Below are 16989 nucleotides of genomic sequence, written 5' to 3' on the forward strand. Positions count from 1 at the left end.
TAAAAATAGCTGTTGGCCGATTCTCAGACCTACTCAATATGCTCACAAAATTTCATGAGAATCGGTCAAGCCGTTTCGGAGGAATATGGGAACGAAAATTGTGACACGAGAATTTTATATATAAGATAAAATTAACATTTTTAGAGACAAAATTGAGGTACAATAGCAACAACCTTCACATTGGTTACATAAATTACGTCACGAGAAGTGTGCGCGTGCCGCGGGTTACAAGTTGACGCCCCGAGCGATAGCAGATTGATACATTTCTCTCTCGTAACGTCTCCAGTATATATTGGGCATTAAGCCTATGCTAATTCATCAGTTTCACAGCGGAAGTCAAAGAAGAAGGATCAACATGTTAGCTAAAGTTTGTGTTACTTATTTAATAAATAAAATATCCTTAAAAATATTATTAGCTTAACTACTTACATCCGTTTAAATTTCAGATTTTATTATTCACCGTGACCATATCAGCTATATCCTGTCAGGAGTACAAATACAAAATCAAGCCGATAGTTCACGAGCAGCCACAGGAATACAAGTATCAAACCGAACGTCCTTATGTGTACCACCAGGAACCAGCGCCAATTCACGAGGAAGAGAACCAAACACCCGTTGAGAATCAATACCGCCACGAAAACGGACATGCGATATCATCGCAGAGTATTGTCCATCATCAACCGCAACCTGCTCACGAATCTCAGGAGACTTACTCGGAGTACACACCGGAACCAGTGAACTATAAGCAATATTTCCAAAGCCATGAGCACGTGAGCGCTCATCAGCCACCTCAGCATCAGCCAACTGTACAAACAGTTCACTACCCGGCAGTGCGCCATCAACTCCACGCTCTACCTACCCCTGTACGTCACGAGCCTCCGACTCATTATGTTCAGGCTCATGAACCCGCTCCTCATCACTACGCGCCTAAGGTCCACCAATCGCCCGTCTACCACCACCCAGAAGCCCCCAGCCACGACTCTCACGAGGAGCTCGTCGACTATTACGTAAGTTCATTGCTCGTGTGTGTCTAATACAAATCGTTAATTCATTCACGGATGTCCGGCTCCTGATTTACACTTACTTTCTACTATTTTATTTACATCACACTTTATCCATTTTAATCACGAACTAGATCATTTGCAGCATTCGAATAGAGTTATGTAAATTGGTAAAATTCCAATTCGTTCTAATAATTGATCTTATGTTTGTAGGCTTACCCGAAGTACCAGTATGAATACAAAGTAGAGGACCCACATACCGGAGACAACAAGTTCCAGCATGAAATCCGTGATGGTGACAATGTAAAGGGAGTGTACTCGCTGCAGGAGGCTGATGGTTCAATCAGAACTGTTGAATACAGCTCTGACAAACATCACGGGTAAATAAGTTTCTTTCACTTCCATTTAAAATATTTAAAAAGAAAGTCGTTATAAAACTGACAAAGAGCAAAAAATACATTTTAATTATTTACTGATCACTGATGATGATTGTTTAACTGATGATTAATTAAATGTTTTCCAGATTCAATGCTGTGGTGAAGCACTCAGCGCCTGGCCACCACGTCCAGATCGAGAGCCATCATGAAAATTAATCCTAATATTTATTACTATTTAATTTAATAGTGTTTGATCTTTAATTTGTTACTAGATGTGTATTTAATGAGTTTTAATTTATTTCTTGAATTTAATTAAAAGCATAATTATAAAAATGACTTTATATCCCAAGTTCATATTCAGTCAAAAGCGTATTTATAAGTTATTATTGACCTCGTATAAGTTTGACTGGTAATGGTTTGATAGAATTTTAATTGCCTTGATCCTGAAAGTCCTAATATGGCATCAAAGGTAATTTTATTTTTATTCGTTTATAACTCGTTACGTTATAGCAGTCTTTTTGTTCATTTATCTACCAAATAAATTTGGATTGAGTTTTACTATTTTGTGCGGTAGTGTCTATTATTCACTTCTTGGTTATAAGGAGTTTAATAAAAAGTTTCAAATTATGAAAGTAACAATATATTAATTTACATTCGTTTTAGCAGCAAAAATAGAAGTCTTTGAACAGCACCATAGTAGGCATTACGTTTTACGTTTCATAAAATGCATACACCTAAAATACTTTCACGTATTGTTACTTAACAAAAGTAATAATACGTGCGCAAAACTTACAGACTAAAAGAAATTATAATACAAAAGCGAGAGTTAATACCTTTCAAAATAGATACTGATGGCAAAAATGTCTTAAAGTTTGGGCGTCGAAGTCCCAGTATGGATACATCTTATGAAACGTATAGCCTCTAAGCAAATGAATGCTTTTAATGCATACCAATGCGCAGCCCGTTTTAAACCATAACCACGAAGCCTCCTAGTTTCGTTGTAGCATTCCGTCCGTGCTTAACCTAAGTACAATATACGCAAGTAATAAATAATCGTCGTTGTTGGTGATTGCTAGAGTGGCTGATGAGTTCCCTAGCCGAGGAGGTGGCCATGGCCGTAGGCGGGAGCGGCGACCACCGCATGCGCGGTAGCGGGATGCGCGGCGTGACCTTGTCTGCGCACCACTGCGTTGAAACTGGGAGGAATAATTTATAACGATTAATACACCAGTATTTCGTAATGAAACAACTGCAATATGCCTGATTCGCGAATAATTTCACCACTTTAGTAAACGTATGACGATATTTCTAGCAACCAGCATTGTATTTTTGTTAGAATTGACGATCTTCGTAAAAAAGTAAATCCCAGTATAGGTTACTTTATGGTATTTGTTTCCAAAACTGTGCTAGATTTTTGGTAACGTAACAAGAGTAACTAAAGTCTTTTTTTTTAATTCTTACCCATTGTGGTCATCGGCGGTGTAGTCAACAGTGCGCACGGTACCGTCAGGTTCAACCAGAGAGTATTGTCCCTTCACAACGTCGCCGTCGCGCGCCTCCCACTGGTTCTTCTGGTCGCCGGTGTGGGCGTCAGTTACTCCATAGTTGAATTGGTAGCTAGGGTGAGACTGTAACGCAAATAGACAATTTTGGGATTAGAAATTCTAGGTATATTGTACTTTCATAATTAAAGTTGTACTAAACAGACAAAGTAGGTGAACCAATTGTTGTCGATAAGTGATCGTCGGTTTTCTTTAAGACTTTGTAGTATTATCAATTATGGTACATGTTATGAGTTCAAAATTAAGCTCACAAGACTTTTAAGCATTCTTTTTTGTCAATTAATAATTAATAAACCTTTCTCCGAGGTTTTTAGTATGCAATTTCACTTCCAAAATACTAGCACCGAATGTAAAATTTGATATCATCACGCAATTGTTTTATATCGTTAACTGCATTTCGAGAAAAGGATATTGTATTTTAAATATCTGAAAATATAATTAACTTGTCAGTGTATGCTAACGAAATATGTATTGTGTAATATACTTACATAAATTTCAACAGGGGCAGCGTGGGCGACAGGGGCCGCGTGCAGCAGCGGTGCTGCGTGCGCCACCACAGCACCGTGGCCTGCAATTATTCGTCATAAAGTCATGAGTAACAAAAAAATTATTGCCCACAATTTCGTGACAATCAATGGCAGCAAGGGATAGTGTAGCTGTTCAACAGTGAAAGATTTTTTTTAAATCGGTTCAGTAGTGGAATATTCAATGCAAACAAATAATCAAATCTTTATTCATTATTTATAATATTAAGATAAGTCTGTGACTGAAACTCTAAGATTAAAGATATTATTTAGTACAATAGTCTCGGCAGTAACGTTGTAACAAGTAAAACATTCTTACCGAGTCCACCTAATCCGCCCAATCCCAATCCGTAAGCTGGAGCGGCGAGGGCTGGTGCGGCGTACGCTCTGGCGTATGCAGGAGCGGCATGTCCGAGCACTATGCTCTGCGAGGAGATAGCGGCGCCATGGGGGCTCGCAATCAAACCAGCGCGAACAACGCTCAGAAGAGCACAAGCAACAAGAACCTATTACAAAGAAAGCAAATAAAACATCTCTGGGTTAAGACCTATTATGTCTATTTTATGACTCTCTACAATAGCTCTTTGGTCTAATATCGTCCTGCAATTATATTTGGGCAAAGTAATAAAGAGTAAGTAGTTTGAAGGAAACCTTTCTTATCATATTTACAAAAAGTGTCGTATGTCTGTTACTAGACAATTTAATCGCTTATCACTAAATTTATCGAGTTTATTAGGAGTCTGGGTCAAATTATTAAAGTATTTAAAAATAAGACAAAATATAAAATTGTATTATGATTTGTTCTATGTGACAGTTACCTTAGCAATCATTTTATATGATTTTATTTTTTAAATTTGGCACGGTACTTCACGTTAAGCACTAGGGCTTGATGTGTGCCTAAATCTAAGATAACTGGGTTTATATAGGGCCGTATGTCCTATACGCAGTTACAAGGGCTCGCCTAGACACCGCAGCCAAACGCAGGAATCTATGTATGTTTGTTGTACACACATATAGTGGGCGCTGCCCGCGAATGAACCAAGTGTTAGGACTGAATAATATGGATATGCCTAACATTAATTTAATAAAATTTTAATTTTTAAACAACATTTTTTTACAGTGAATTATAAAATAAATGTATCTTTTAGAAATATTAGTGATAAAGTGAATTCGTTTGAAATAGACATTCTAACTTAAACTATTTAGAAATCGTCTTATCGTTGATCTCTACCGACTTTACACTTGCAGCGTCTATGGTGTCAATGAAAATAAAATGAAAATTTGTATTAATACATTTTTTATATGTATGTGATATCTTATAAATACATTAATATTAACAAATAATTTTCGCGTCAATGGAGATTCACAATAAGGAACTATGAAATTGTATTTTAAAAAAGAGTTTTAATATTTGAGGAATATCAATATAATGATATCGTGTATATGTTACAACTTAACCAAGAATTGGTATCAGAGGTAAGTTCATACGGATATCTATGAGAACAGAGTGTGGAATAAATTAAATTAAAGTATACACGCACATTGCAACTACCACTTTGATAAGTATAAATTGTGTAATGGTGCCAAGGACGCTCTAATACTTACTAAACTCTTTTATACCCTATTGCAATAGAATTTTTGTAGGCGCCTTAAATCAAAAGTAACAAAAACGATTCTAATATAACGTTTAAAAATAATCGTGTATTAATTTTTTAGTGTGTCAATAAATATTCTTGTTTTAACCAGTAACAGATAATATGTGGGATTTCCATCAAGATATCTTTATTACTGATCACAACAATCAATCCTTAAGAGTTATACGGTTTTCTTCTTCATTTCCTTTACTATAAATTGTTACAGTTACTCCTTTACTAGCTGTCGCACACACCTCCATCCGCACAGTAATAAAAAAAAACTTAATTAATAGCTTATGTGTTCTTCTATACTATGTCTACATCTATGTCAAATTTCAGCGAGATCCATACAGCTATTCTGGAGATACCATCAAACAAACATCCATCCATTTTAAGCATTCGCATTTATAATATTATAAGTAAGATTAAGGCTCCGAGCCCCTCGGTGGGGACGTATAGTGAGCTGATGATGATGATGACGATGAAGTAAGATTTTTTTCACATATGGAAAAAAGTTGCATCTGCGGTTCCTCTGGTGTTGCTGATGTCCATGAGCGTCGTTGAACACCTCGGTGTTCCCGCTGCTCGTTTGCCCCCTTATAAAAAAGCAGAATTCAAGTATAAGATAATAAATAAGGTATAAATTTGCCACGTGTTCGTGACTTGAAGTGCACACCCTGTATAATTACCGTTACTATGGTTAATCATGCACACGCTACGATTAACCGTAGATCGATTAAATTCTTCACGCTTAGTAATTTACACCTCTTACTAAATATAATATGGAAATTTAACACGCAATTGTATACTGTCTAAAGTGTTAAAAATTTTTTCTTAGTTTTTTAAGTGTTAAGATCCATCAAGCATTTAATTCTCTATTAAGCAAAGGAAACGCTTAATCTTTACGCGTTTCCTTTTCTGTAATTGCCACGTTGAGAAATCGATATTATAAATTCATATTTTAATTACTAGTATTGAAAAAAGTATTGATAAAAATTACACAATATTTGTAATTGTAGTACAATTCTAGACACCACTATTACAAAATGATTACTCTGTCCTTATTGTGGTTAATCTATAATTAATATTAATCTACTGTTATTTGACCTCAAGAAATAGCGTCTCATTGTTGCCTAATCTCGTCTATCAGTCGCCTAAACTGTTTTTCAGTCACCTATTCTTGTCTGTCAGTCGCCTACTCTCGTCTGTCAATCTCCTAGTCTCGTCTCACAGTCGCCTAGGCTCGGGTGTCAAGTTGCGACGTATATGACTCATCCACTTGATGCCATTCACCTTTCAACCTCGCTTTAATATGTAAATAGCATAATTTAACACTTAACATACTAAAGGTCGGAGTTGTATACTATTAAAATTTTAATATGCAAATTATTTGTGAACAAGTGTTTAAAAAAAGCTTAAAGTAGAATTAGTCAATTAATTTAAACTGTTTTTTTAATTAACATGCAAAAAGTAAAGAAATTAAGAATAATAGTGAAACAGCAGCTATTATTTTTTTTGTTATATATTTATTTTGATCATCGTAATATTAAAAACATATTTATAGTTAAATCTTATGATATTGATAGAGCGGTTTTTAGCAGTCCCAAAAGATTTATATCATGTGTGGTTATAGTATCCCATAAGCTATATTTTGAAAGTACAAAGAAACTATATCCTTGGTGCTCGACAGAATGGCAGCATGAACAAGATCACCTTGTCTCATATGTGGTACAATTGTAGTTGTTTCTTTTAAACTAATTATCTATATATGGTTGTTAGGTATATCATTTACAAATATAGAACTTTTAAATAAGTATAAGTTAAATAAGTAAAGTATTGTAAATGGTTTCACAATGGTTTAAAAAAAAAACAATTAACTATTTAACAAAATGTCAAATTAATTGAATGATTAGAATACAATGGATTTCTGAGATCAATATCCCCGTTTAAAACATATTGTTATCTCTACTTTGTCAAAGATAATGACAGGGATGACGATATGTTTTATACTGAGATTTTAATCTGACAAACCCACACTAACTGAATGGTTTCATATTAACAACCTACAAGAGGTGAATGGCGCATTTTTCTTAAGGTTTATGTAACACGTAGTGACGTAGTTCCGAAACCGTTTTGTACAACAGAATAGGTATGGACGATCGGAATAAATTAGTATCAAATAGATAGATATTAGTTTATAGTCCAATAAAAAAAAATGTTGGTAAGATTTTAGTGTTTTACAACATTATAAAATCAAAGCCTAACTTTCATGTGTCTTAGTACAATTTATTGCCTTAATAACCAGATATTATTCGAGTAATGCGAACACATAAAATTTTATCTATGGTAGGTTGTTAGTAATCTTGGGCATATTTGCCGACTGCTTCAGTGGGAAAAGAAATTACTACCTATATAAGTATATGTATCCATTTTATATTTATAGATATTTGGTCATTTATCTTTTGAAAATAAATGAATTCATACAATTTATCACATCAATCCTTCTGGGAAAACATGTTTAAAAATTTGTGGAATTCATTACTGCAGGCGTTGTAGTGCACTGAGGACATTTTAATGTAAAATTTTTAAATCATTTTAGCTTTTCTTAAATATTTCTTTTGCCTTAAAATTATCTGAAATAGTGATTATTGTATTAAAATTATAAGTTAAGGATACAACTCTCTTTTAATATTAAAGTTGGAGAGTTAAAGAAAAATTAATAACTAGAGCCATATAGAAAGAAATTAACATTTAAGGAATGCATCCGCGTACATTTATAATTTAACGGATCGTAAAGATTACTTAAACTAATAGTGTAAACGGTTAATTTTAATTTAAGTAAAAAAAAATGTCCCAAAACTGTCACAATCGAACACTTCGTCATAAATTATTGTTCAAACATGGTTGCAATATTTTTTATGCAATATTCCATTTATATTAGTTTTTGCTTAGACCATACAATAGAAATTAGGGCGGTCCGGTTTCGATCTAGAAAGAATATTGAATGCGCTTTAGCGGCGTTGTGTGTGACGGCGGGCATTGTCGCAATGCACGTGTCACGGCCGCGCTGTGGTGAATGTTCGAGGAATGCATGCGTTACCTAAATCAAATATAACCTATGGAACTACGGCATTTACGGTAACCATGTAAGTTCAACTTGGGTCAAACAATGTAGAAAATATATATAAAAGTAAACAATCTAATTGAAAGTAGATGATATAAATTTTAGCTATTATTTTTGTAAATTCCTTCTTTACTTTTAGGTTTTTTTATCGTTCGCTTTTTATGTGGGTAGGTTCGCTTAAATCACTGATTCGTTCTGTGACAATAAAAATTAATTTATTCTCTCATATTGCTTTTTACATATTATTTATGATTAATATTAACTAAAATATATCAGTAGATAAGGTATATTTTTGGATTTAAAAGAAACGTTGAAGATATAATTAATTAATTTGTTTTCATAACATTTAACGTAAAAAGCGCTTGCCACAAAAGTTCCATATCAACGTACGCTAAGGTTATCGTTTTCATAAATCAATTGACTGTCTCATTTTTAGTTGTCAATTACGAGATATGATTGCAAATAGATCTATTAATGAGATATCTATCGCAGCAGCGAATGAACGGACTTCAATAAAACTGTGAAATGTACAGAAATTAAAGTTTCTGTTTAAAAATAACTTAAACGTCCTTGTAAGTAATTCGTATCAGACACTCCCATTTGCTCCAGTTTCCGAACCTCGAATACTTTCACTATCATTGTAAAGTTACACAATCGTGTGTATTTTATGTTTAAAATTAATTAATGACGTCACTCTTTTTATATAATTTTAATAAAAAGATAGAAATAAACTATGAAGATTCTATGATTTGGTTATATACTACAAGGAGTTTCAACCTAATCTTACTTCTTACTAATATTTTAAATGCGAAAGTTCAGATGGATAGATGGATGTTTGTTTGAAGATATCTCCAGAACGGCTGAACGGATATCGATGACATTTGGCATACATATAAAATATACTCTGGAAAAACACATAGGTCACTAATTACGGTTTTTTTTTTCACTCCGCGCGAACAGATTCGCGGGCGACAGCTTGTATGGAATATATTTTTACAAAAAGGAAAAGTAAATATTTTATACACTCTAATGTATTTATTATAAATATACATAAATACTAGATCTCTATTTATAATTTAATTTTTGATAATTTTATTCATAGTATTCAAAGCAGCATGCATTGTAAAATTTTCGATTATAATAAAATGTTGTAACAAAATATTAATTTTAGAATATTTATCAACAAAATAATTCCATTATGTACAAGTATGTTCTAATTTGTATTTAAATATTAAATATCTAATATGTCTAGCAATGTAATAATCGTTGGTTTTGGTTTTTTAATAATTTTCCTCACGACTTCTTTCTGGCCGGAGCCACGAAGTGGTTTACGTTTTCTATCTTCTTCTTCGTCCAGATGATCGTAATCTTCGTCGTTGTCGTTTGAATAATCATTGATATCGGGTAACCTTGGAGGTTTTTTATATTTCTTTTTCGGTACCAAAACATAATCATTAAGATTCTCACTAGAATAAAATACATCTGTAGGTTTGGGAGGTCTATGTTTCTTTTTAGGTCTCTGTTCAACGTCATCTCGGTAAAAATGTTGAGAAACTGGAATATCTGGCAGCATAGGATAGCTGTATTTAACTGATGTTGCGAGACTCATTTCTTCAGGTCTCGGTGACTTATTTTCACCTTTATACTTATAATTCAGGTACTTGTCTGAATCATCATAAGGCATGTCTTTATATTTCTCCTGGGTGTATGGGTCTGAATATAATAAAGGATATTTTTGTTTACGAAAATCTAAATCGGTTAAAGTTTTAAAGTAATTGCTTCCTTCGGTTACATATTTAGTATTACAATCAGGATCATGTCCGTAGCCCGTGCTTCTATAAGGCTCACCGTTGTAATAGGGTTTTATTGATGGATTATATTGGAATTCACCAGAATCTGCGTCAGAATGAGCATAACTAGGTCGTTTCATTGAATAATCTTTAAAAAGATCGTAAGGACGTATCTTATTCTTTCTATGTTTTGAATAATGAAATTCATAGTTTGGGTCGTCGGAAAGATCGTAAGGTCTGTTATAATCTCTGTATGATTTGTCTTCCATAACTTTTTGTTCTTTATCCGGCTGCGATTTGACTCCATCTTTGTTGACGGACGCGACGAAGCCTTCACCAGGGCTGGCTGTATATTCCACAGTTCTCACAGCGCCATCCGCATCTAGCACGTTGTAATGACCTGTAATTAAATAATTTTATAAATTTCCAATTATAAAATTTTCAAATAGAAATATCAATATTCACCTTTAATACTATCACCATCTTTAGCGTCCCATACTGTTTTGACATCTCCCGTCTGCTCGTCGGCGACTCCGTAAGAAAACGCATAGTTTCGACCTTCCTGAAAAAAAAAGAAATAAATTCTTAATTAGTACTCTTTAATCATAATTATTTACTGCGCCTTAATTACGTCTTTGATAGTAAAAAAACGCACGGGGCATAAATAATATACCTCGCGTGTGAAAATTCGATATTTTACTCATTATGAAAATGCATTGCATGCTCGCCTGTCTTTGTTTATTATTCTGAATCCGTAATGAGTCATTTAATTATTTCCATGATGTTGGAATGTAACTAAATGAAAGGTAAATGAAAGGGGAAAACTAAATAATTTTTCAGGTTACTTTGTTATATTACAATGTCACTAAATATGTACAATAACACACACTTTGCCCACACATACGTTTACGGAGACAAAGATATTTCTTTCGTTTTCTATGTAAGGTAACATAAATATTTATGTACGGGAAATTTACGAAATATTAATCCTTAAATAACCTCAGGTGTAGCTTGTATTCTGTACAAGGTTTTACCCGCTACTTTGTCCGCACAGATGAAAAAAAAATCACTTAGTAAATATACTATGCGTTCTTCCACACAACGTTCCACACCTGTACCAATTGCCACGGAGATCCGTTAAGCCCTTTTGAAGATACGTACTAGTATTGCATTTTATTATCTTTAGTAATAACAAACATCCATCTATCCAAACTTTCGCATTTATAATATTAACATGATTAATAATTTAAAGAACATAATCTGTCACTTCAATATTGCGTTTAAATCAATTGCTGTGCAGTATATAAACCGGTCACATAACCAGCACGGGCAATGTGAAATAAGCACCTGCTGTTGTCTTATGGTGTTGTACGAGACCAATGAAATATCTTTAAATAAATCTTTACAGATAATACTGTACCAAGTATGCACTTACACTTATATACGCGGGTACCTATCTACTTTATTATTCGATTTCTCAGATTGCCGTCTTGCATAAAATTTAAGAGTTTATCAGACGTTTACCATTTTTCAAACTTAAATCAATTGAAAATACTACACTTTTTTGTCTCTAAATAATTAGATTTTTACATTAAAAGCATAGAAGTATTAGTTTACTTTAAAAGTTATTTCGCGGCAGTCCTACAAGTTCAAGATGACAGATGGCGTGGCATGAAGTGAGCGCATCGCGATTTACAATGTCAATGTCGGATTTACGTTCACTTTCATTTGTTTACTTTCAAGCATCTACAATAAATATCTACAACTTCTAATCAATGCTGTAAACTATGAATAGAAAGTAATTAACATGATTGGGTATTTTAAATGTAAATGGATTCATTTCATTTTAAAAAGGATAAAATTTAATATACATAAGCTATATATATGTATATCCGACGAGAAAGTTTAACAAAAGAAGTGAAAGGATTAAGTCATATGAATATTGGCAATCTCTGTGTTATGTACATACATTGTTTATTTTTACCAGATTTTAATCTAATGCGTCCTTCAATTATTTTTATCTCATTAAATTGCAACATCATCCATTTATTGTTTTGTGATTGGCAATGTAACCTACAATCTCGATAAGTTATATATAATGCAGTGCGTAAATTACTTTTACTTCGACGCAATAAGTTACCGCTCGCTGAGAGAAAAGTGGGTGAACAACACTAGTACTCGAACACTTTATCAGTTGTTTCGTAACTAGAGTACGGACTTTCAATAAATATTAGTACTTATAACTACAACTATTTTATATCGGATAGGCGCTTTATGGTCTCAGATCATATAAATAAAAAATATCGATGATTCACAAAGGTTACAACACTATTAAGAATTTTATCTATAATATTTATGTAAAAATGAATCACATACATTCCTTGATGTACAATAAACAAATGGACAATACATAAGGTATATAAAAACACGAGAAATGTTATAATATTAGAAAATATTCTATTGAATGTGTTCGTCAGCATCTGATACAAGTGCGAGTGCGTTCCAAACAATTAAATCGGAATACGTCATTGACACATTGCGTGTGCGTCTCTCCTCGCTCGTTTACGTTGGAGAAAATTTAACGTTCCTTTTTATAAGAAAATGAAATGGAATACAATTAAGTAAAAGTATTTTACATTTTCCTTTAATAATTAATTTTAATATTATAAAATTTCAATTTTAAATAATAACTGGTTTTATGCCGAGGTAAAAAAAGTTTAAGTATACACAGATAGTTACAATAATATCATTACTACATAAGTCACGCTCTTAACCCAGAAGGGCTGACAGGGAATTAGGCGACATTTGGCGCCGTACATTAGGCTTATATTACCACATATTATTCCTCATTTAAATCTTTAAGATAGGACACTAACGCTTTGTTTTCCTAAATTGTGTATCCCATATAAAACTATGCAAAACGGCAATGATATAGATTACCAGTACAGCTCAAATTAAATTCGTGATAATTTTCTTAACGGTTAGTTTATTTCGAATTGCTTCTTATAAATATTACTAAAACCTAAACGCACATTGAAAACACAAAAGTGGGTTGGATAAATACTTAATATACATCTCAAAATTTTGTACCTAACATTATAATTATTCTTCTTTAAATTATGTAGAAATTGCTTGAATTTCTTGCTTATTTTCTACATTTTCTTAAGTATTTCAAAACAATTTTAAACTTTTAAAATAACAAGATTGTACTTACATCAGTTTTACGGAGGTTTTCTATATTGTCATTGCTAATTATTAATGCATTTTCCCCTTTTAATGTTGATAAATTTATAAGTAGTACCTAAAATGTAGAAAAAGTCATGTTAATTTTACGGAACTATTGCAAATTAAGCAATTATTGTCGTGTACGACGGACCACTCCTTCTTCCTTATTATACTATTGAATTTTAATAGTCTGTATCGATTTTTTAATTACAGTTCACTACATTAATTAAATTACGGAATAATTAAAAATACTAAAAAATCTAAATAAACAGTTAATTTATGTCACCTTCGTACGATATTATTCGAAGAAATATAAAAGTTAAGACTACATTTACAAAAAAATACTCGTAATAATATAGAGCTTACCAAAAAAGCAAACGGTTTTGCCATTGCGTTTCCATAAACTCCGTCATGCACTTTGTATAATTTACGCCGTTCACTGCCACAAATAATTCAGATATTTTTTTAACTTTTTTATTTTTTTAAATTAAATGAGTGTGAACTTGTCCATTTCCAAGGTCGGGACTACGTGAAGACGCGACGTGTCGACCACCACTTACCTATTTATAAACGCACACATTCGCACCGCCCGGGCTATGGCAGCGCAAATGATACACACACTATGAATATGAGCAATGTTTATTGAACAGGAATGCCTTTATTTAATACAATTAATAAAGTTGATTTACGTCATTCATATGTTAAAGTAAATGTGTAACAGTAGTAGCCGTTGAACAATTAGAAGAAAAAAATATAGCGTGTCCCAAAATTCAACGATATCCCGGTACCATTGTATGCCCAGATCGATAACTATATAGGGAAAAAATAATAAAAAAATCCAAATCTTTTTGTTTAATTGCTACATTTTAAAAATGCAAATTAAAAATTATCAAGGACTTTTAATATTATAATATTAATTCGGAGTCCTAACATTATCTTTATGCTTTTGAAAAAATAATGAAAACTAATAGAAATAATTGATTCCATTTAAATTAAATATCGTGTAAGTATGTAAACATACAAATATAAATACCTACTTTACACTTAACTAGTGTGTAACATCTTAAAATGTAAAAACTTAATTAACGTCATTATATTAATGTCATTATAATTAACTTTAATTACTTGAAGTGAAAACCTAAAACAATACACCCGGAATAGATAGTCAGATTAAATATAACGATAAATCTTCATATTGTTAAAGTAACGTACATGTTAAGAATCTATTGAAGGACCAATGACCGTATACTTTTCTAATGCTATGTAAAAAATATATATCACTTAGTCGAATTAATCATTGTGTCTTGACGAAGAATAACTTTCTTTATAGAGGAAAATTTATAAGTGTTGACAAGATTAATAATGCGGCATTTTGTTATCTATTAGTTACAATACTTGAATTAAATTTCCCCGCAACTTGGTTTCGTTTGAATAATTCTAACACTTACCGTTTGGATTTGAAAAATGATCGTCGATGAATATTTAATACCTAATTATTAAATATTGATCGATTGCCTTTCTATTTAATAATGATGAATTTAAAAGGAAATTATTCAGAATAACCGCATTATTTGATCAGAATAAAAAGCATTATGTATTACAAATTATATATTTTGTTTTGGTCTTAAAGAACAGCAACAATTTTACCGTCAAAATCTTACATGCTAATAAACAAGAATAAATAGGTATCAGATGGCAGGAATATTTACAAATACAAATATCGCATAATTATAAATGCTTGAAACATTTTTCAATTATGCGATACACATACGAAGTTTGTAGTTATTTATTTGTACATCACTATCTGTAGTGAGACTATTTTTTATAATAGCGCCATCTAGTGGTATCCGTAGTAACCAGCACCGTCATTGTGTGTGTTGTAGACTTGTGGATGTTGAGCGTGTCCGATACGCTTGACGACTGCATTGAATCCGTTGTGTTTGTCAGCGGTATACTCTACTATACGAGTGGTGCCATCTGGTTCGGCTAATGTATATGCACCTAAAAATAAAAAAAAAATATTACATGAATGGCAATACTATTAAAAATATAGTTTCGCTAAGGCAATTCTTATTTATTAAAATACGTTCACTTTATTCATTATTCTGCGTCACCTTTAACAACATCGCCATCGCGAGACTCCCACTGGGATTTGTGGTCTCCAGTGTGTGGGTCACTTACAGAATAATCGTAGGCATATTTGGGATAAGCCTGAAACAGAAAAAGATTAACAATAAATTTCAAGTCTTTAAAAATTGCATTTTGTTTTGAGAAATGATGAGATCAATGAGCTTTCTTACTTAATTACCTTGTTTTATTGCAATGGCGCCACTAAAAGACTTTACTGCGTTGAAATCTTTTGTACCAAGGTATTTCATGACAAAAGCAAAAGATTTCAACGCTTATCGTATAAAACCAATAGCTGGCTTTTATATTAGCATCTTCCCTTTTAGTACATAGGTTTAGTTTATGCTCTAATTAAACATATTATATAAAACTTACGTAATAATCGGCATGTCCGTCATCAGCTCCTTGGTATCCTCCATCCGAGTATCCTTGAAGCCCCCCATAACCTGCATCAGCGTAGCCAATGTAGCCTGCGTTTGCAGCGACACAGACCGCAACCAATACCAACACCTTTAACATAAGAGTATTTAGGTATCAAAATATACTTTGATACGTTGAACATTTATGTAGTTGAAAAAGTCAATCATACGTTTTTTGATCGATATTGAAAGAAAAAAAAAATGTTGAATCGTTTATTAATATTCGATTCAAACGATATACTTACACCCTTAGTTTTAAAAAGGTACAATAAACATAATATTCATATAGTCGTGTAAAAAAAGCTTAGTGAACTGTCTCATTTATATAATACCGTATTACAATTTAGGTCGTTAGACTAGTAATATCAATGAAATTGGTCCGGAAAACTAAGCTGGTGTATAATTTGTAAGATTACTTACCTAACAACATGTAAATGTGGTTGTTTATTACTAAAGGAAAACTTAAGGAACTATTTATTTACTCTCAAAAATATTTATTTACACATAATAATTTTTAAAAGAGGATAAATTTATTTTTATGTCTACTTTTAAATCTTTTATTACAAATTAAACATATTTTACTGCCATTCTTAGAATTTTTTATAGATAATTTAAGCAGTACCTCAGTATAGATTTTACATAACAAGGATCACTAAGGGTGTCCACTCTTATTATCATTAAATTAAATAGATTATTAAACGAGAGTGAATGTGGACAGCTAGTCACCGGTTAAAGTTTTTTCTTTGTTTTTGTTTTTATGGTTACTTATAGCACTTACTTGGAAAGCACGCATTATGTTTTTATCACAGTAGGTCACTTTCGTCCTCTTCAGCGACGCTGACAGGAGCTGAACTGACACTGTGCCTCACAAAATAAACTGCACACTATTTATATGAAATAATGCTCGGTTACACCACCTCTTAGCATACGCCTATTCGTAAACGTGATCCTCTTTGCTCCAATCTAAATCCCATATACTAGCGCCTGTAGAAAAATTACTATTCAGATACATTTTATTTAAATATTTATTTTAACTTAACTAGTTAGTTAATCTTTTAAATTCTAATAATGACACTTTATAGTAGTTTAAATATTCGATATTGTTTGGTAAATCGATTAAGGTCATAGAATAAAGAAAACCTCGTGAGCAGTGTATTTTATTGTTATCGAGAACCTTAGTTGATGCTTCATCGAAAATCTTTTGTG

At 32.4% G+C, this 16989-nt stretch overlaps 4 protein-coding genes across 4 annotated transcripts; 1 reads left to right on the forward strand and 3 right to left on the reverse strand.

Moving 5' to 3' along the window:
* The first annotated feature begins 329 nt into the window (after positions 1-329).
* On the forward strand, positions 330-1711 carry LOC106125145 (early nodulin-75-like). Its single transcript, NM_001312154.1, is given in 4 exon segments — positions 330-367; positions 447-1007; positions 1215-1381; positions 1525-1711. Coding segments are annotated over 4 exon segments (810 nt in total). The 5' UTR covers positions 330-355; the 3' UTR covers positions 1595-1711.
* Positions 1712-2265: 554 nt separating this feature from the next.
* LOC106125162 (cuticle protein 7) lies at positions 2266-4349 on the reverse strand. The gene is made up of 5 exons (XM_013322253.1): positions 4283-4349; positions 3784-3970; positions 3429-3508; positions 2840-3006; positions 2266-2574 (listed from the first exon to the last, which is right to left on the reverse strand). Exons 1-5 carry the CDS (start codon positions 4292-4294, stop codon positions 2472-2474), a joined length of 549 nt encoding a protein of 182 aa, XP_013177707.1. The 5' UTR covers positions 4295-4349; the 3' UTR covers positions 2266-2471.
* A 5002-nt stretch (positions 4350-9351) lies between these two features.
* On the reverse strand, positions 9352-13779 carry CPR125 (cuticular protein RR-2 motif 125). Its single transcript, XM_013322252.1, has 4 exons — positions 13604-13779; positions 13227-13313; positions 10478-10574; positions 9352-10412 (listed from the first exon to the last, which is right to left on the reverse strand). Exons 1-4 carry the CDS (start codon positions 13625-13627, stop codon positions 9454-9456), a joined length of 1167 nt encoding a protein of 388 aa, XP_013177706.1. The 5' UTR covers positions 13628-13779; the 3' UTR covers positions 9352-9453.
* Positions 13780-14830: 1051 nt separating this feature from the next.
* On the reverse strand, positions 14831-16643 carry CPR126 (cuticular protein RR-2 motif 126). The gene is made up of 4 exons (XM_013322255.1): positions 16562-16643; positions 15740-15874; positions 15352-15448; positions 14831-15238 (listed from the first exon to the last, which is right to left on the reverse strand). The coding sequence occupies exons 1-4, from the start codon at positions 16574-16576 to the stop codon at positions 15075-15077; spliced, it is 411 nt and encodes a 136-aa protein (XP_013177709.1). The 5' UTR covers positions 16577-16643; the 3' UTR covers positions 14831-15074.
* Positions 16644-16989: the final 346 nt, after the last annotated feature.

The sequence above is a fragment of the Papilio xuthus genome, unplaced genomic scaffold (assembly GCF_000836235.2).
Source record: "Papilio xuthus unplaced genomic scaffold, Pxut_1.1 DF825928.1, whole genome shotgun sequence".
NCBI classification, from domain to species: Eukaryota; Metazoa; Arthropoda; class Insecta; order Lepidoptera; family Papilionidae; genus Papilio; species Papilio xuthus.